The sequence below is a fragment of the Sarcophilus harrisii genome, chromosome 4 (genome assembly GCF_902635505.1).
Source record: "Sarcophilus harrisii chromosome 4, mSarHar1.11, whole genome shotgun sequence".
NCBI classification, from domain to species: domain Eukaryota; kingdom Metazoa; phylum Chordata; class Mammalia; order Dasyuromorphia; family Dasyuridae; genus Sarcophilus; species Sarcophilus harrisii.
The window spans coordinates 351473337-351494625 of NC_045429.1; the positions used below are offsets into that span (position 1 = coordinate 351473337).

At 35.6% G+C, this 21289-nt stretch overlaps 1 protein-coding gene across 2 annotated transcripts in view; it reads left to right on the forward strand.

The window, feature by feature from the left end:
* The first annotated feature begins 353 nt into the window (after positions 1-353).
* Positions 354-21289, forward strand: part of MED13 (mediator complex subunit 13) — a 91632-nt gene continuing 70696 nt past the window's right edge. The window contains exons 1-3 of one of the 2 annotated variants that reach the window (XM_031966519.1): positions 354-1352; positions 3382-3616; positions 14010-14178. In XM_031966519.1, coding sequence (XP_031822379.1) covers positions 1287-1352; positions 3382-3616; positions 14010-14178 — 470 coding nt within the window. In that variant the 5' untranslated portion in view covers positions 354-1286. The remainder of the gene's footprint in view (positions 1353-3381; positions 3617-14009; positions 14179-21289) is intronic. The other variant, XM_031966518.1, reaches the window with a different exon arrangement.

Genomic DNA, 21289 nt, shown 5'->3' on the forward strand with positions numbered 1-21289 from the left:
AAACCACAGTACTTTGTATACGAAATGAGCTGTAAAGTTAACCTTCTTCAGCTACTGTTGCCATTTTCTCGCCTTTTCACTTCTGTAACTTCGCAGGAAGGTGTCAGGCCGGCTAGAAGCGCTCTTTCGGTCTCCGACCTAGGGGCACTTACTAGGTGGCGCTGTTTCAGGAGCCACCCGCTTCCCAGGCCGCCCCTAGCGGCGAGCTGCCGGAGTTCTCTGGCTTCCCGGCCCTTCAGTCCCTTGGTCCTTTCCTCTCTCTCTCTCCTCCTCCTCCTCCCCCCCCCTCCCCTGGAGCCTGAGCTCACGTGACCCCTCGGCGTCCAATGGGCAGGCGGAGAGGCCGAGCTGGTCCCTGCGGCCGCCATTAAAGCGAAGGGAAAACCCGTGAATTCGGATTAAAGGGGGAAAAACACCGCCCGCCGGGCCCACAAAATGGGGGAGACGACCGCGTCCGGGCGGTGAGGCCGCGGGGGGCGGTGGGGGGGGAGGAGCGGACGGGCAGGCCGGCCCGGCCCGGTCCGGGGGAGGGAGGGAGAGAAGCGAAACCACCAGCGAAGAATGGTCTCAGCCCGCGGACGCCGCCACCGCCACCGCCGCCGCCACCACCGCCGCTGCTGCTGAGGAGACTCCAGGCTTGAGGACGTCGCTGGAGCCGCTGCCGGGCCGGGGCCGGGGCTGGAGCCGCGTCCGCCTGCCCTGCCTGCCCTGCCCCTTCCCTGCCTCCCCGCCCGCCCTTCCCTGCGCCCGAGTCTGGGTCCGGGTGCTGCGGCCTCTGTTTAGATTTTTAATTATTTATTTTGTAATTTATTATTAATTATTCATCTCTCCTCTCGTGCCGCGGGGGGCTGCGTGTGCGTGCCAGTGCGTGTGTGAGTGAGTGACTGAGTGTGAGAAAGAGCGAGCCCCCGTCGGCCTCGGCTGAGCCGGGGGGCGGCGGGTCCCCGGGGCCCGGCAGCGGAGGCAGCGGCGGCGGCGGGTCCCGTCCCCCTCGTCCCCGGGCGGGGCTCCTCTCTAGGCTCGGCCCGGCCTGACCCGGCCTGGCCCGGCCCGGCCTGACCCTCCGCCCCGGGGCCGCGGCCGGGGCAGCCGCCGGGAGTAGGTAGAGAGAGCGGGCGGCTGGCCGGCCCCGCGGCGGCCTTCTCTTCCACCCCCCTTCCCCTGTTCCCTCGCCCGCCCGCCCGCTCGCCCGCCTCCCTCCCCGGCGTCTGTGTTTCTCTCTCTGGTCGGAGGCGGCGGTAATGGCGGATGGTGGGTTGTGGCGCCGGCGGCGGCTGTGAGGGACGATGAGTTCCTGCTTCGTGCCGAACGGGGCCAGCCTAGAGGATTGTCACTGTAACCTCTTCTGCCTGGTGAGTGGGGGAGCGGGCGGGCGAGCGAGCGAGCGAGCGAGTGACGGCCGGACGGAGGGGAGGGAGCGAGGGAGGGAGAGAGTGCATGCCCCTGTCCCTAGGGGCCCCGGCCCCGGCTTAGGCCCCGGCGGCCTGGGTTAGGCCCCCTCCCCTCTCTCTGCTGGTGGCCCCGGGCGCCGCCGCCCCCTCCCCCCGACCCTAGGCTCCAGCCCTCTCCTGACTCCTATTTGATTCCTATCCCCTTTCCTAAAATACTCCTCCCCAAACCCTATTCCTCCCCTTCCCTGCCAGGCCCCGGACCGACCACCCCTTTCTCCTGTTCGGTTGCTGCTTTCTTTCGGTGCCCATCACACTTTTCTGTGACTGGCTTGTCCTGCTCTCTTTCACTCTTTGCTCTCCCTCCTCTCTCTCCTCTCCTTTTAAATTTGCCATCGTTCTGGGAGCCCGACCCAGAACCCCAAACAAAACCGAACAATTGGAAACCAATTTTAACAGGAATATTCCCCCCCCCCTTTTTTTTTTCCTCTTAACTTGCTCTCCTTTATAACTAGAAGGGAGCCTCCGAAACATCGAAGGGATTCCATTTCAGCTTTTTTTCTTTTTAATTATTACTTTGAAAACAAAGTTTTTTTTCCTTCCATTTCTGACAATTTTTTTAACCATCTTGTTCCCTGGAACATTGTGTTGTAAGTAGAGGGCACTAGTGGAGGAAGTGCTGTAGTGTTGCTTCTGAATGTTTCTATATTTGTGTATATTTTGGTATGCATTTTAAAATATTTTGAGCAGACTGCTCCTTGTTTTAATTGAAGTGAGATACTTGGGAAAGCTAGGCAACTCAGGAGGAATGCATTGTGCCAGATTGACCAGGCCTGAAAACATCTCAACTGTTGCAAACTTTCTAGTTCTAAATCTGAAACTCTCAGCTTTTTTTTTTTTTTAAGTTGACTAGTTTGACCTTTTTTGTTTGCCTGTGTGTAAGGGAAACATTAAAGTGATATCATAGTAAGGATAGTGAATTGAGGGGAGGAGAGCACAACTAGTTGGCAAATGTAAGCTGCCGGTCATGTATCAGCAGTTTCGTTTTTGGCACTTTTCAGCTTTACACCTTAAAGTCAGACTGAAGACATGTTGAAATACCAGCTGTTAATTCTCCCCCCTCCCATCTTAAAAATTGAAATATGGAGAATTTTTTCTTATAATTGGGCTGTGCTATAGTAATCTTTGTTGAGCACACAGCTTTCTCTTGAAACTAGGTTTTATGTTCTAGTTTCTCTAACTTGAGTTTATCTTGTATTTTAGTTTTTGTTTTTTATGGTGAGAAACTAATACTGATTTGACAGTTCATAATAATGGAAACTGCTTAAAACTCTTTGAAGCACTGGGAAGATATTGCTTCAAATGTTTATTTTCATTAAATGTTACTAATTTGCAAATATGTAATTACAAGATATTTAAAAAAAAAAAAGCTCAAAAGGTTTGAAGGAGTTACTGCTACATTGGCTCTGGAACAGGGGAGGACTGGGTTTAGATGCAGTTGATACATACTTGCCTGTATAACCTTTGGCAAATTGCTTAATCTCCTTGGACCTTTGTTTCCTTATCTTTAAAAAGTGGGGGATTGTACGAGACAATCTTTAAGGTCTCTTCAAGTTCTAGATCTTCAATCCTTTGACGCTTCTCATCTTTGAGGTTTTTCCCCCCTTCATCTTTGGCTTTATAGGTAAGCCAATTATAATTTGAAATATTCATTGAAGAAACACGTCAGTGACTTTTGCTTGCAAGTACACCGAGGTTACAAATATAAATAAAACGTGGTCCCTGTCCTTGAGTTGACAAAGATAGCAGAAATGAATTGTTCTCTATTAAATGTTATGATGACGAAGTTTATCTTACTGTAGCTCTTTCTCATACTTTAAAGCTTTCTTTGGAAAAGCATGACAATCTCTTTAAGAAACTTTAAAGTATGTACTTTTTTTGTTTAGCCTTTATATGAGTATAAGAAAATGTAATCATACTTTCTTTACTTTAGGCTGACTTGACAGGAATTAAATGGAAACGATATGTATGGCAGGGCCCAACTTCTGCCCCAATTCTCTTTCCGGTGACTGAAGAAGACCCTATTTTGAGCAGTTTTAGTCGCTGTCTTAAGGCAGATGTACTTGGTGTTTGGCGGAGAGATCAGAGACCTGGAAGAAGAGAATTGTGGATATTTTGGTGGGGGGAGGACCCCAACTTTGCTGACCTTATTCACCATGACTTAGCAGGTAAAAATAATTTTTTACATATTTGTAATGTTATAAAGCTTTATGAACCCTTTGAATTTCATTAAAGAGGCAGATTTTGATATATGACACTAAAAATAAAAGTATCAAAAAAAGGGTAAGTGATTATGGGTGAAGCCAGGCCCTATAAACTAAATTTTGATGTGATTTCAATTCCTTGTGAATATCTGTCCCACTGTGCTTACTTAACTCCATTTGTTTTCTACATTGTAGAAAATCCATTGCATATTGTAGAATCTTGAATGTTTGCTAATTCCTATAGGCTTCTGCATCCTCACTATTGGTTTATTTCCTACCTAGAGAATGCATATTAACATTAATCCAAACAAAACTATTCAGAACGTAAATAGGGTACAGAACTTCATCGGATGTATTCTAAAGACCAATGTAAATGACTTGGATTTTACCTTTCCCTACTGTAGTGAAAAATGATTGATTTGTAACTAGCATTTCAGGGTTCTAAGTTTAATGATGCTTTTTCCTAGGTTTAAAATAATTGAGAGAGGCAACATGTATGGATGTCCAATATGAAGAGGCAGTTTGGATAGAAATCAAGTTTTTCCTCCAACACATACTGTTGATATGCTCCTGGGCTAGTCATTTAACTTTTCATTGCTTGGGGTGACTCTGTATAGTTATAAATAGCAAGAAATTGCTGATATGCATTGGTAGGAGTTTTCTTTACTAGGTGCTCTCTGTGTGGATGAAATCATATGTCCCCCCCCAAAGAGAATGTTAGTCTTATAGAAAGTAATACAATGTTTCTTCAGTTAAAAAAGCACTATTAATATTTGTATTTAATTTTGTATGTGTTTGCTAATTTAAGTTTGTATCTTTTCCCTTAAACTCTAGGGGTAAATCTGTACTGTATCACTGGCAATTGCTTGTGTGTTAAAAATAATTGATTACATACTTGTTATAAAATGGCAACTGTTGAAATAGATGTTTTAATGTCGGCATAGTGCTGTTGAGCAATACTAAAATATTTAGATAACTGATCAGCAGACCTCTTCATTTTGAATTTAGATATCCAAAGTTTATTATTGTAAATTTACTGTTATTTTAATTTATAAAGATAAACTTATCTTCAGATGAAATTTAATCTAGGTATGTTATTTTTATCTGAGACTATTGTTTATTGAAGATCCCCATTTATTTGTAGGTTATAGTTATATTAACCAAATAAGTTACTTTATTTTAGGAATTGAGCATGTAATTAGATTTTATTGAAGAATAAGATATGTCTGTACAATAGTTAAACTGATTTTCATGTGTAGCTTGGGGAATCTCCCATTATGCCATAATGATACCTTATTTCTAAATATGTAGGTATCAATTTTGAATGATCAACCTTTGAGCAAAACAGTTCACTACTCATTTGGATTAGAGAAATTGGTACCAGCCTAGTGTAGATTATCTTGAAGACAATCAATTTTTTTCTATTTCTATGAGTCTTGAATAAGCCACTTCACTTCTGAACCCCCCATAAAATAAAGATGTTTGCCCTAATTGCCCATTAAGGTTTTTTTGTAAATGAATTATACAAATAAAGTAGTATTATTGCTGTACTTAGAAACTTAAGGAGTTCTGGTTATGTGAGATGTCCAAATTTAAAATAGTGGAAGTTTTTGTCAGTTAACTTTATAAAATCTGTGGTGATAGTTTTGAAAAAATTCACTGTTGGACTTATTTCCTGAGAGTAGTTGAGTTGGTTCTACCCTTTATCATATCCTGTTCAGTGAATCTGGCAAGAAATCCTAAATATTCAATGTATATGTAAAAAATAAATTGTGGTACTTTTAAATCATTAAGCAAGAAGGTAGAAGTGATAACTGACTCCTTGGTAGTTTTCTGACTAAATCTTCATTTAAGTAATTAATTTAATATTCATTCATTGGTCTCATGGGCATTTATCACTAAAATTTGAGATGGAATACTTTGATACAAGATCTTGCACTATTTTTAAGAAAACAAACTTTTGTCTTAATAGACCATAGTTTAGTCAGCTAGGCCAGCATTTCTTATACCTTTCCTAGTATGAGGTACTTCTAGTGATCCCTCAGAATACAAAGGCAAAAAATAGTGCCTGAGTTTAGTGTCGGGGATTATCAGAACAGATGAATAGAAGTTAGTTTTACTCTACACAGTCTAGTACAGTTCTAAAATAGAAATCTTCATATGAAGTACATGTTCAATATATGTTTATGTTTAATGAATTTAATATAAAATTGAATTAATAGTTTGAAAGTTACATCCCTTAAAATTAAGCATGCTACTCTTGGGTATGCATTAGAGTTCCTCTGTGAATATTTTTCTTTGGGTGTCAAATTACTTGTTTTTCTCTCTCTCTCTCTCTTTTTTAAAGGATTGTTGTGTTTCTTTAATTTCTAATGTAGTAATAACTATGTCCCCATACTGATAGCATTTTGGGGGAAGGATCAGTTCTTTAATGTAATGAGCTTTTAGTGTAAATTAAATGAGGATTTGAGATTTTTTAAAACCAATTTTCCTGAGCTCTATTGTTTTCTATTCTTTTTTCAGCAGTTTAGGATGTCCTTTTGAATTAAATATTGACCCCATCTCATTTAAAATTAAAGCAAGAATCTTTTTAGTACCAGATCTTTACACTAGATTTAGATCAATGATTTTACTGGTATGAGCAATGTATCCTAACAGGTACACATAGCCATTTGAAGTCGGGGCAAAACTGGAATGAACTTCAGATTCCTAGGCTTATGAAATTTGACTGCTTCAATAAAGTAAGACTGTACTTAAAAAAAAATATTCCTGATACACTACTTTTAAAGTATCAAAACAAGAAGTTTTCCAGATGTACTTTCAGAAATAGCAAATAATTTTTGATTTGTCAAAGTGGAAATGATTATTCTGAATAATCTGAAGTACAATTAGAGAGAGGGAGTGTAATTGTGTGTGTGTGTGTACACATTTACTCTTGGAAAACTTGTGTTTCAATTAGTGCAGTCTGTGGATATTATCAAGTGTTTTGGTTTATACCTATTTACCTCTAATAAGTTTAAAATGTTTCTTAAATCAGACCCTAAATAGAAAAAAAATGAGTTCTTTTTTTTGGTAGAGTAGTCTCCCCTTCCCCCTCCCCATGGCTTTCCCTCTCCCCTCCCCCCCAGCAATCTGCCTCCCTTTTGGAGTAATTAGTCCCTCCTGTCTCTAGCTCAGCGCTCGCGCTCTCTCTCTCTCTCTCCTCGCTCTCTCTCAGCGCTCGCTCTCTCATCTCTCCCATCTGTGTCACTCCATTGCTTTCTTTTAAGCTCCCCTGAGAAGAGAGCAGCTGGACAGTGGGGGGTGGCATCAGCTGCAGGAGGCAATCCAGAGCTCAAGTGGAGGTGTAGCACTGAGGAAAGGAGAACCGGAAGGATCCAGATGGTGGCTGCAAAGCTCCATTAATTTAACCTGGGCCTACTCTGTATGGACAGTACAAGGTGTATTGGTTTGTTTGGCTGTTTTTGGTAGAGCATCTAACCATACTGTCACTGCTCTTCTGCTTTCTTCATTGATTTGGAAGGAACTTTGGCATTCTCTTTTGCAAAAAAGGATAATTATTTTACACTTTTTTAAAAAACTTAGTTTGGCAAAGTAATAATGTCAACTTTCCATTCTTTAAATTTCAGTTTGACTTTGATTGTTGATATGGAACATATTCACTTCCAACTAGATTATAGTCCTTCCTTAATCTTGTTGCAAACCTCATTTAATTATTCTGACAATTCACCTTTATATGGTACTTTAACATTAAAGAATATTCTATTCATGATAAAGCTAAGAAATCAAATACTCTCATTTTACAATGAGCATTAGATTGACTTGATTTAGTCATCTTTCTGATGCGTCTTACATCTTAAAAGTATTAAGTTAGTTGTATAAGTTATATAAGAAATGTTGGCCTAGCTGACTAACCATGTGTCTTACATTGTAAAAGTATTAAGTTAGTTGGAATAGTTCAGATGGCATCCACATGAGATAATATGTTACATTGTTTTTAAGAGAATAGGTTACTGTGTACTTTATTATATTTTTCAGGCATTCATAACTTACTTTTGGAATTGTGATGCCCTACCATTAATGATATTACTTTTCAATTAAAAAAAAAAAGACTTTTTTTAAAAAAGGCTTAAAGAATCTCTATGTATTGGTATTCCTTCTAGTAATAGGTTGCAACCTTTCTAAAACTTAAGAGGGGGTGACAGGGGGAAAAAAGGTCACTTTGGTAATGAACAGGGAGTTTTTTAAATTAAAAATTTAATTTGAAAATGTTAGGGCATACTTTGAAATACATGACTCCCCAAAGTGTTAAACAAAAGCAGCCAATGTCAGAAATTAGATTTTTAGTGTCCCAACTTTCTTCTGTCTTTTGTAGAGGACATCCAAAGACTTTTACTTGTAGTAGAATTTCATCAAGTGATGTTTCTTAACCTGTCAAAGAGATTTGGAAGGGACATGATAGCTGACCTTCAAATTTGAAGGGATACAGCTTCGGTAAAGAGGACTCGTGCTCCAAGGAGCCTCTTGGGTCCTTTGGGCCGAGGAAAGTCCCATCTATCAAACAAGTGGCAAGCTGCACGTAGCCAGCCTTCTGAATCCCACTTGCTCCAGACCAGGGATTTGCCCCATCCTCTCTTTAACCAATTCAGCCCAGGGCCCACTCTCCCTGGCCCAGGAGCCTTGCTGCTATGCCATCACTTTTGGGAGAAGTGTGAATGTGTGTGGGTGATTTGCCCAAGTCTAAATTTAAGAAAAAGAAAAAAAAAAAGAAATATTTAAAACGTTTTTTAACAAAATAAAATTTATTTTAATATTAAAAAAACAAAAAAACCCAAAAAACAAATTTGAAGGGATAAAATGATCCCCATCTTGATTATGAGATCCCTTTTGGGGTTGTGTATCACAAAGAAGTTGGGGACTAGATGTCCTTTAAGGTCCCATATGATTCTTTGCTTCTATGAATATTGTTCTAGGTTAATGGGCCATGATTAGGGCTTAAGTATCTTTTTATGTAATATTTTCAGTGTGGTATTATGATGTAATGGGATTTGACTTTAAATGGCAGATTTTTTCTTTTTGATTCTAAGTAGGCAAATAGCAGCCAAGGGTTAAGGAGTAAGTACTGGTAGCCTTAAGATAAATCTGAAAATAATTTTGCTTTTTTTATTGTAGTTGTTTAAAGCTTGTTCTTTAAAAATAATTAGGAAACTATACACACAGTTCTTTATATATGAAGACTGTCCTTCAGGCCTCTAATTTAGAAGATTTTTATGTAAATGTGAATTTGCCCAAGGACATGAGGGGAGTGTAGAGTGTCAGAAAGGGGAACACCTACCTGCGGAAGGGAGCTTTCACAAGGGTCAGGGACATGTGCTGCTGAAGATGGAGAAGTGAGACCAAGTGGAAGAACATGAGTCAGAACCAGCCATTTGGATATGCCTTTCTTTTAATTTGTCATTTCATTAATTTTAATTAGCTATATGGAATTGGTTTTGTACTTTTTTTTTCTTTGCTGAACTTTTAAGTAGGAGTGTATTTTTAGCATTAGAACAAAAATAAGAGTTCAATATACTGTTTTCTTTGAATTGAATTTTTTCTACATGTTGTTATATATTGCCAAGACTTCAATATTTAATAAATAAATTTAATAAATAAATTTATTGAATGAATGAATAAATTACAATTAGAAAATATTTTCCAAGACAAGCACAGATTTGGACAGTTTAAACTTTTATATTTTAGAAAATTCATGATATTTTCTACAATATTGAAATTCAGGTTTATTCACTTTGGATTTCTTTTGCATATTACATTAAATATTTTGACTGATTACTCTGAAAACAAAAGGAGAATAAATCCGAATCAGTAGTCAGTGGAGTTCTGAGTATATTAACTTTTTAATTGGTAAAATATTCAGTATTATGAATCATTCTTGCATATCCATTATTACTTCAGACATACTTTTTGAATTGGTAGATGGTTTTTTTATATTGCTATGGTCAAACACTTTACATTATGGCCAATATAACGAGGCTTTCTGTAGTGCTAAGGTAATCTTAGAATGGCAGGTGAGTTTGTTAGTTGAACTTCTTTACTAGTTGGTACTTTTCCAAGCCCAACTTGTCAAATTTTAGGTTTGCATAATAGTAAAAATTATTTCCTTCACTCTCCAACTTTGTGAGGTAGGTAACAGTATTGACTCTTCTTAAAGGTAAGGAATTGAGTCTCGGTGAGATTATTTGTTAGTGACAGAGATTCAGGTTTGTATTTCCACAATATTATGTTCTTTAGAATTCTAGTTTGATCTATCAGGTATTGTAAATACTTGAAGATATAGAAACTTACCTTTTCTCCTAGAGAACAAATACATGGATTTAAAGGTTTTAAAAAGATGTGAAGCGGATGAAATGTCTTTTTAGAAGCAAGTCTTGAAAAGGAAGTTACAAGCGGTACAAATCAAATAGAATTATAAAATTGTAAACTCTGTTTAATAGCAGTTTGCTAAAAGGAGAAACTGTGACTATCAGAAAATTGGATGAAGTAATGTTATCTGGCTTGCTGTCTTTTTTTTTTTCAGTCTTTATACTTACCAGATCTTGTGTAAAACAAACTCTTTTCGTACTATTGAATTAGAGAACGAGCTGACCTTAGTTTTGTAATGTGAAATTTTCAGATTTCAGTAACATGTTACTTTAAAACCAAAAAAAGTTGTATGAGGAACTACTTTATAGACAGGAATATAATGTGTCTATGTGAAGATACTGATCCTGGAGTTACAACTGAATCTAATGTATATAGAGGTACTTTAAATGTTTTGTTCTGTGTGTCATTTTTATATAACAGTAAATGATTTTTGTAAGTGTGCAGTATTCCTCAAAGGCTATTAAAATTTATTTGTTGCTTATTATTTTTTTCTTTTCAAAGTTACAACATACATTTAAGTCACTGTGTTTTTTAAAAAGTTTTTAGTGATACATTTTTCTCAATAGTATTTTATTCTAAAATAAAATGTAAAGATAGTTTTCAACATTCATTTTTGTAAGACTGTCTTCCATATTTTTCTTCCTTCTCTTCTTTCCTTCCCAAGACAGCAAGCAATCTAATATCAGTTAAATATTTCCATATTTGTCATGTGCAAAAAAAATCAGACAAAATCGGGGAAAAAAAAAAAACATGAAAAAGAAACAAAACGCTGAAAATGCTATGCTTCCATCCACATTAATTCTCTATAGTATTCTATGTTGATGGCATTTTCCATAGATACATTTTATTGTCACAACAAGCACTTCCCAACAAAGATACAAATTGACTTAGAAAATATATCCACTCTCAGTTTAATTTATTGATTTTTTTTAACAGAAAGAAAGAATGTATCCTTTAACTTTGCCAATGAAGAACTAATATTGCCTATTATAGACATCAATGAATGCTGTTAAGAATTATGCTCATTACTTCCTAGGGAAAGTGAATTTACAGTACTTAAGACAATGCCACACTATAGTTAGTGTTTGCTTAGTCATTACCATGTAGTTGTAGAAATACTTTAGAGATTTGTTGGCCCTTGATTAGCCTAACTGGTGTTTTATGCAAAATTCCCATTAGTTTTAATGAGAACTATGGATACTTTGGGGCTTAGGGAGAGACCGTCCACTGAAAGCATAAACTTCATCTAAGGGGAAGGAGGAGGTTAAATTTAAAAAAACAAACCAGTAATATGGTTATTTCAGGTAAATAATTTGAATGTAAGATACAGACTTTGTAAAAGTCTTGGATTAAAATTTTGTGTGTATGTTACTATATCAATAACTTATTTACATTTTGAGTGCAGTTTATTTTTCTGATTTGTAATTGCATGGAATAAATGGATTATTTCTTAAGTGGATATATTTCATGGGGTTTCTGAACTTGGAGCTATTAAAATAGTTTGACATCTGTTTGAATATAGTTGATTTCCTTTGTAATCTGATGTGTTTTATGTATTTAAAAACATCTAAGAATGGGTCCATATAGGCTTCATTAGAATGTCAAAGGGATTCCTGACACAAAAAATTTAAAGCCCTGGCATTGAATGGTTTAATAATTTTATGTATTGTGAAGTTTAGAATTTTTGATCCTTATTCATATGTGTATATATAAAAAACAATCTTAACTTTTAAAAAGTTATTGCTACTTTAGAGATATTAAGTATTTGTAGACAAATAATGAATATAACTAAATTAGTAATATAGTAACATGTATCTCGGAAGCTAAAGATTTTTTGAGATAAAGAGAAAGCATGTTAAAAATAGTTTACAATAAGATTAGGAATCTGTGAGGTGGTTGGTTCAACATTAGTTTATGAGCAAGGAAGAATTTATAAAATTAAGTAGTATTATAGATAATTGACACAGAAATCTGTTAATGTTTGTTCTTAAAATGTTCCTGCAGGGACAATTGGCTAGGCCTCCAAGAATATTGGTGTAAATACTGTATTCACTCAGCTACACCCAAATATGCCTGTAATTTAGATCATGAATTCATTTTTGACATATGCTTTTCTTTATATTGCCTAACCTAATGTTTTTAATTGTAAATAGCTATCAACATGAGTTTATTTTTAAAATAAAGTGAAACTTAAAAGCATTGTGGTTTTGGATGGAAGGGTATATCCATGTAATTAGTATGAGAGGAAATGTTCCATTTTATGATAAATTTAGGTTTAAAATATCACTACTTAAAAAGAAATGAGGCTCTTGATTTTGACAATAAAGATTTTCAAAATAGCTTTATTTTTCCATTTGATTTCAAATTCCGATTTTAGAGTGAGCAGAAACTTTTGGAAACACTGTGACAAGTTGATTTGAAAGACTTCACTGTAATTTAAGGGACATTTTAAAGAACAACATAAAATCAACTGTTTAACCTTTGTAATGGTTCAGAGTTTATAGTGCAGTTAAAGTCCACTATCATTAAGCTTTCTAGTTAATGTTTGTTTTGTTGTATTACCCATGTGTAATGGGTAATATTGTGTAAGCTCTGAATAGCAAGTGTAAACTCTGATAGCTGCACCCCTTAATATATACATAGCCAACTTTATTTAAAAACCCATTGGTTTTTCTCTTGTGTATATCTGTGTATGTACAAAGGTTTTGCACATTTTAAAGATGTTGGGTATATGCATGTTGCAATCAAAGGAGGTTATTCATACTTAAAATAATTCAAAAGATGCAAATAAAAATTCTTGAAGTAGTTTTTAAGAATAATCCTGATAATTTGAAGCAAGATTTCAGTAAATGGAAATAGAAAATGAGAATGCTTGTACTGGATTATTCCCAGAATAGTCTCAATTACTTTTAGATTTGTATTTATTTTTAACAAATGGACATACCCTTAGCTCTCAGAATAGTTAATACTGTACTTTAAAATAAAATTAGGATGCATTAGTGGACATAGTTATAAGAATCTACAAATGAGTTTTTTTTTTTTTTTTTTTTTTTTTTTTTTTTTTTTTTTTTTTACAAAATTAGCTTTCTAAAGATAAGCTTTCTCAAAAATAACTTTAGAGTTAACAATATTCCTTGGGAATTAAGGATATGGACTAAATTTATGATTTTATTGGTTCATGTAATTCCTGGTCAAAGGAAGTTCTTTCCACTAATGCAGTTTAATACCTCATCTGAAACTCTTAGGGTTAGAAAAGTTGCCTAGAACATTTAAAGTTTAAGCAACTTGCTCAGGGTCAATAGTGCCAGAGGTAGGACTTGAATTCAAATATTCTTCTAGACTGATGCCAACTTTCTATCTGCCATACTTTTTTTTTTTTTTTAAATTCCTAGGAATTGCTTAGTTGAAATGAGAACTAATTTATTTGAAGATGTTGCTAGTTATATAGTAGATAAGGATTTTCACAACCCTCATTTTCCTACAAAAAAAGTAATTGTTTACTGACTGTTTATTTGCGGTTGGAGGTTAGATGGGTTATAGGGAAAACAAGTTGAATGAGAAAAATTAGGCCAGTAACTTTATAAATACACTTTTAAAAAATGTACTCTCATAGCTTTGTCTTTGAAACGTAAACCATCAATTAATATAATTAAGATACTTAAGGTAACTTAATGAATCAATCATTTAATAAAGCCACCATTTAAGTTTTATTCCTTCTTAATATTTTCAATCTTATCCGTTAAAAATATCAGTTTATGTATGGAAAAATATAAATGACTGTGGTTTTGAATATCTTATGGAAGTAAAGGTCATGAATATAAAGGTTGGAATGTAACTTTTAGGTTTTTATGAATAAACCTAGCCTGTTGTGTGACTTTTTTTTAAAGTGTTTATTTTTTTCTTTTTCTTTTTCTTTTCTTTATTGGCCTTGTAGAAGAAGAAGATGGAGTGTGGGAGAATGGACTTTCCTATGAATGCCGTACTTTGCTTTTCAAAGCAGTTCACAATCTGTTGGAGAGGTGTTTAATGAACCGTAACTTTGTACGAATTGGCAAGTGGTTTGTGAAACCCTATGAAAAAGATGAAAAACCTATAAATAAAAGGTAAGACATCTTTAACTTTCATTTGTTACTTGAATTTGTTTTTCTTCAGGGTAACAGTTAAAAGAAGATTTGGATTATGACTCTGAAATTTAGATATGTGTTCCAGTTTTCCTATTTTTAATTACCCTAAGTAAATTAATTAATTTTATTAATAACAAGTAATGTAGTTGTTCCAAAAGAATGACATAAATTTGTTTTGTATAGTAGAAATGAAAAGGAAAAACAAGGAGATTATATCTACAAATGTGAAAATCTTCTTTGATGGTTAATAATTTAAAGTTGGAAAAAATTAGTGTTTGCTCTAAAGGAGCTTTTTACATTCTAATGGATGATATGACATACATATAAGTATGCTATAGCCCCTACTATGACGAGGACAAAAGGTACAAAATTTGCTACTCTGTAAGAGATCCAAAACTGTTTTAAGTAATTAAGAATAGAAAAATAATTTTCAACCTGGAAGAGCATAGTATTTTGTCTGAAAAGACTTTGTGAAAAAAATAGATTTAGAGATTATTTAATGTAAGACCCTCTTTTTTTTTTTGGATGAGGAAAGGGAGGACCAGTTAGGTTAAGTGATAAATTTGAGCTAGGAGATGAAACACAAGTCCTTTCTGCTGTACTCTAGTAGTAACTGAATTTCCTTGTGAATGAGTAAAATAATTTCTGTAGACAGTCATGTAAGAAATACATCCCATTTATAGGCAGTTGTGAACTGGTAGGTGGTACAGTGCATAGAATATTGGGCCTTGATGTCAAGAAGACTCCTTCCTCTGTCATTTAATTGCACTGTGACCCTGGGCAAGTTACTTAACCCTATTTGCCTCAGTTTCTTCATCTGTAAAATGAGCTGGAGAAGGAAATGGCAAACCACTCTAGTATCTTTGCCAAGAAAACCTCAAATGGGATTATGAAGATTGGACATGACTACCATCAACAAAAACATGGACAATGTCCAGTCTAAATGCATAGAAGTGAGAGAGCAAAAAATTTGATCAGAGGGAAAAGAATAGTATTCTGATTTTCTTGGGATTTGTAAAGAGTAATATGAAATAATGGTAGGTTGAAGTACCTAAAATGCACTCATAACACTGAGCTCAGTTTTGGAGGGTAGTTATGGGAGTGGGAGTACATTCCCTACCTTCAAAAAGCTTAGTGATGTGGAAAGGTTAAGATTTACTATAAAATTATAATAGACATTATTAAGTCCTTTGGGAAGTTAAAATTGAAATGTCATGAGATGTTTGCAACATGAAGAGACTATCTGAAATTTGATGGAAGTGGTGCCATTTGATTTGGACTTTGAAAAAAATTGAAAGAAAGAAGCAGTATGTGACTTGAACCTTGAATAAGTAGGAATTCACCAAGCAAGTAAGGAGGAACATTCCAGTCATGGGAAAGGCCAGCAACATAAGAGTGTGTGAAATAGAATATAGGAGGTGACTTGAAAAGGTGGGGTCATATAAGACTAAAAGCTTTGATTGCTACATAAAATTTTGAACTTGACTCAAAATCTCAATATTGGAAGGGACCTTGGAAGTCTAGTACAATTGCTCAGATATTTCCTTTATGGCATACCAGACAAGTAATCTGGCTTTTGCTAGAAGACTTTTAATAGGAGATGAGGGTGGGGTAGGGAAGGAGGGAAACAATTCTGAATTCTCATTTTGCTTTTGTGTAATTTTGAGACATACTGGTTTTGGGAAAGTCACCTGTCAGTTCTCTGGGTAGCTCTTTAAAACTTTTACATTGTAGGGAAGTACTAAACTGTAGTAGGAGGAGTTTTTCTTAACCCAGAATTACATAGGACTAATCCCTATACCTTATATCTTTCATTGTTGAAAAGAGTTTTATTACATTGAACTGGAATCTGCTCTTTTTTTCAACTTTTGATGATTTTCCCCAAATAGAACAAGTCTAAACCTTCTGTATGGTAGCTTCATGATCTTGAGTGTCTTGCCCATTCTGATTCTCTTCCCCTAGATGCCCTTTAGCAGAATCATGTTTTTTATTATTATTATTATTATTATAACTTTTTATTGACAGAACCCATGCCAGGGTAATTTTTTTTTACAACATTATCCCTTGCACTCACTTCTGTTCCCATTTTTCCCCTCTCTCCCTCCACCCCCTCCCCTAGATGGCAAGCAGTCCTATATATGTTAAATATAGCAGAATCATGTTAAAGTTTGTCAGGAACTTTTTAGGTTTTAGTTTTTGTCATTCATTGTGTTAATTATTTTTCCTAGCTTTGAATCATCTGAAAATTTGATAAGTATATCAAGTTATACTTTAATACTATCAGTAAAAAGGTAGGGAAAAACCAGTAAGGAAAAGATTTTTTCTTAGGAGTAATGTATTGGAGGTCCTCTTTCAAGCTTTTAATGACTTCTTTTTTAGACCTTGACCACTCAGGCTCTAAATCTTGTATTAACTTTTGTTGACAAGGGATAGTACATGAGATTCCAGCAATAGGGAGCCATTAAAAATGGTTGGGGAGGGCATGGCCAGATATTTTTATAAGGAAGAATATTCTGGCAAAGAATGAAAGATGTATTGGAGGGCAAAAAGGACAGGAAAGATCAGTTAGGAGGTTTTGGAGATATTCTAAGCAGATGTAGTGAAGTCTATGTTATAGTGAAGGCATTAGGATTAGAAAACCATTTCCTGTTGGATTAAGTGAAGTCAGACATCTTCATTAGGAAAATTATTCTGGGACTTTATGAAAGGCATCTTATAAAATGGAGTGATGAAAGATATACCAGTTTGGATCATTATAGTAGTCTGGTCAAGAGATGGAGAGTGCTGGAACCAGTTTGGTAGTTTTGCATGTGGAGAGGAAGGAATAGAAAAATTTGGGGAGGTTAAGTAAACAGAACTTAAACTTTATGGATGTATGTGTGGTGAAGAAAGAAGTCACTAGTTCAAGAGAAATGGCAAATTTAGGAGGTGGGTGGGTTTTTGGTTTTATTTTTGGGGAAGAGAGGAACAGGGAGATGTTCAGTTATTTAAGCAAATTTATTGTTGAGGTGGAACTTAGAGGGAAAGAGAAAAGTAGACAGCTGTAAATGTGATATAGGAGCTTTGGATATAGGTGTGAACTTACAAGGAGTAAGGCCACTGATTGTTTATGCAGATTACATATGAAACTGAATTTTTATTACATATAACTTGCTTCAAAAATGTTTGTGTCTCTAAGTCTGCACATATAAATGTATATATACATAAATAAAACAAATTCAACAGATGAGTTTCAAAGTTGTCTTGCCCATGGTTCCCTTCTGTTCTTTGCATTTTTAAAAATTGCTTCAAAGACTCCCCCATTCTCCCACTCCTTTTTGGTTTTACTATCATTTCTCTCTAAATTTCATTTCATTTTATTTATTTTTTTCCTGAGGTAGTTGGGGTTATTAAATGACTTGCCCAAGATCACACAGTTAGTAAGTATTAAATGTTTGAGAACAGATTTGAACTCTGATCCTCCTGAATTCAGGACTGGCTCTATTCACTGCGCCACCTAGCTGCCCCTCCTCTAAATTTTAAAAACAAAAAGCAAAAACTGTTCCTTTGTAATAGTTAAGCCAAAGAAATGAACGTTGTCTGTGTCTGGAAATATCTTTCATTTTGCATTTTCATCATAGCTTTATTAAGAAGTGGGTGTCATTCTTTCATCATGAATCCTTTGGAATTGTGGTTGGACATTGCATTAATAATAGTTATTAAATATTTTGAAATTGGATTCCTTTATGGTATTGTAGTCACTGTATAAGCTGTTTTCCTAGTTAAATGAGTACTACTAACTCATTTAACTAACATAACTAACTTTAAATCAAGTATATAAAAGTCTTCTCAGGTTTCTCAAATCCATCCCTTCTGTTACTTGTCATTTCTATCATATTCATAAGCTGTAATTTGTTCAATCATTCCTCAGTTAATGGAGTATCTTTGTACTTTCCAGTTCTATATGACTGTTGATAGCTTGGATTTCTTTATTTGATTTGATCTGATTATTTGATAATTATTTGTTCATATCCTTACTTTAAATTGTTTGTTCAGGAATGACTAACTCTAACACGTTTAATTCCATAGATACCTAAGATAGAAAACTTTTTTCAGCATAGCTTATTGTAAGGGCTTCCCTGAGTTAACTTTCCTTTGTAATTGCATTGATTTTGTCTGTGTAGGAATTTTATGTAATCCAAGTTGTCCATTTTATTTTTTGTTGATCCTTTTGTTCATCCTTTGGTTTAGAAGTCTTTTCCATATCCATAGTGGGAAAATTATTTCTTTCCCTGCTCCTATAATATATGAAGCCTTTGCGTTCAGCAATTATGTGTTTGTTGGATTCTTCACAGGGCATAATTGAAATAGAAGGGTAGGACATGAAACCAGACTGCTTGAGATTGATGATGATGAAGTAGAGGCAGCAGGTATAGATAGTTGGGAGTGTTTATTAATAACTCATTGGATATATCCATATGCTAAATAAGCATTATAGGGAAAATAGTTGAACCTTATCTTTCTGAATAGAAGTAAGACTAATTTATGCTGTCCATAGTTGTGTTCCAGGGGATATTATTCATCCTACTATGTCCAAATTAATGTTTAAAAAAATTTTTTTTTTTTACTCTATAAAATTCTTTAGCCTTTACAGCTAAGTAAATTTATACTACTACTTGATATGGTAGTTTATGTTGGTGGATACACAAAAGAATTTAAAATGGAAATCTCTTTGGCATAGCACAGAAAAAGGGGACAAGGAAACTTATTGATGTGTTTTAATTATGCTGTATATTTAACTATTTTAGTGTAGTCCACAGCTATACAGTATACTGTAATTTTATACTTCAGCCCATTTTGAGGCAGAAACTAATGTTCCCTTTTCTAATTTAGGCAAAAATTAATTATTAAAACTGGTTAGGAAGCTTGTGAGAAACTTAACTGACCCAGGAAAAATTATACTCAAAATTGAGATTTAAACATTGTGAGAAGGAAAAAAAGTTATGCTATACTTTTTGGTTTCTCCTTATATTTTTCAAAATACATGCAAAGATAGTTTTCAGCATTCACACTTGCAAAACCTTGTGTTCCATACTTTTTTCCCTTTCTCCCTCCCTCTCCCCTAAACTGCAAGTAATCCAATATAGGTTAAACATGTGTAATTCTAAAACATATTTCCACATTTATCATGCTGCACACACAAAAATAATCAGATCAAAAAGGGAAAAAAATGAGAAAGAAAAAAGTAAGCAAACCAAAAATAAAAAAGGTGAAAATACTATGTTGTGATCCACATTCAGTCCTCACAGTCCTCTTTCTGGATGCGGATGATTCTCTCCTTCACAAGTTTATTGAAATTGGCCTGAAATCACCTCCTTGTTATAAAAGTGCAAAGTCCATTACAATTGATGATCACATAATCTTGTTGTATACAATGTTTTCTTGGTTCTACTCACTTTACTTCACTTGGCATCAGTTCATGTAAGTCTCTCCAGGCCTTTCTGAAATCAGCCTACTAATGGTTTTTTATAGAACAATAATATTCCATTACATACCAAATACCATTACATTCAACCATTCCCCAACTTAATGGTTTCCCCTTATTCTTGATGTTATGTTGTGTCTGACCCTTTGTGACACTATTTAGAATGGTTTGTTTGTTTCTTCAGTTTATTTTACAGACAGGAATTGGATGCAAACAGGGTTAAGTGACTTGCTCATGGTCACAAAGCTAGTAAGTGTCTGAAACTGGATTTGAACTCAAGTGTTCCTTACTCCAGGCCTGGTGCTCTATCCATTGGGCCACCTAGCTGCCCTGATCGCCTACTAATAACTATTGTGTGACTAAGTATGCAGAGAAGTGAGCAGGGGAAATGGGTTCATATTTCTGTGATAAATATTTAATTGATATATTCTTTAAAAATTTGACTTCAGAATATTTAACTTTTAGGACAGCTTTTACTAGATAAAGTAGTAGAATACTATCTAAAATGATTTTCAGAATTTGATTAGAAATAAAACAAATGTTAGATAGCATGGTAGAGTGCTGGATTTGGGAGTCTTTAAGACTTATGTTGATATCTAATGTGAGACACTAGCTTTGGGACTCCAGGTGAACTACCTATTTATTTTTCTATTTGTCTGATCTCCAGGGGTTATTGTGAGAATAAAATGAGATCTGTAAAGTGCTTTGCAAACTTTAAAACACTATATAAAGGCTAATTTTTATATTTATTATTTTATCTACTTTGGCATTGGCCAAAACAAGATGAGATAGATACTATGGCCACCCACTTCAGAATAATGCCTTGCATATAATAGGTAATAAATACTTGTTCAATTGATTTTCCTGGGATCTTTGGTAATTTTAATCCTTACCCCCAACTATTTTCCTTATTGTTTACTTTTGACTCCCTCCTCTCTGATTAAGATTTCCTTAGCTGTTGGTTCTCAAAGCACTTCAATTTCTTCCTACACTAGACAATTCATGGATTACCAGTGTAAACCAATTTTTGGGTGCTCAGACCTGGCTTAAGCTAGACCTATCCTCTTCTCTCAAATTTGATGAAGTATGCTACAGTCTTCCACATGCAAAGTGTCTTCTCTGATCTGTCTAATTTCCTTAATTCTTCCATATTCTGAAGTCTGGAGCTTTGTAAAAGAGAGAAAAGGAGACTGGTGTGTGGGGATGAGTTTTGATGTTTGATATAGACCTGTGTTCTTGCAGATTCTGCTGGTACAGAGGTTGGGGAAGAGAAGTTGATGTGCTGAATGAGCTCAAGATGATTGAATATCAGTTTCTGGGTTTGGGGTTGGGTTTACCCCCCCAACTTTTTTTGTATCCACTAGGTCATGAAAACAACTGAAGTTGCTTAATCTTTCATACATAATTTCTGTTTTGGAGCTTTGAGAGGTTATAGAGATTGAAGAAAATGTCTAGTTCACCATCTTGTTGCTCACATGACCTCTGTTGAATTGATTTAATAAAGAAATACAGATTATGTTCATTTTACTTGTAGGAACATAGGACTTCCTGCCTTTCATGGAAAAATATTTTATCAAATTTGATATGGAACAGAGAAAGAAACATTAGTAGAGGAGGTGTTCTTAA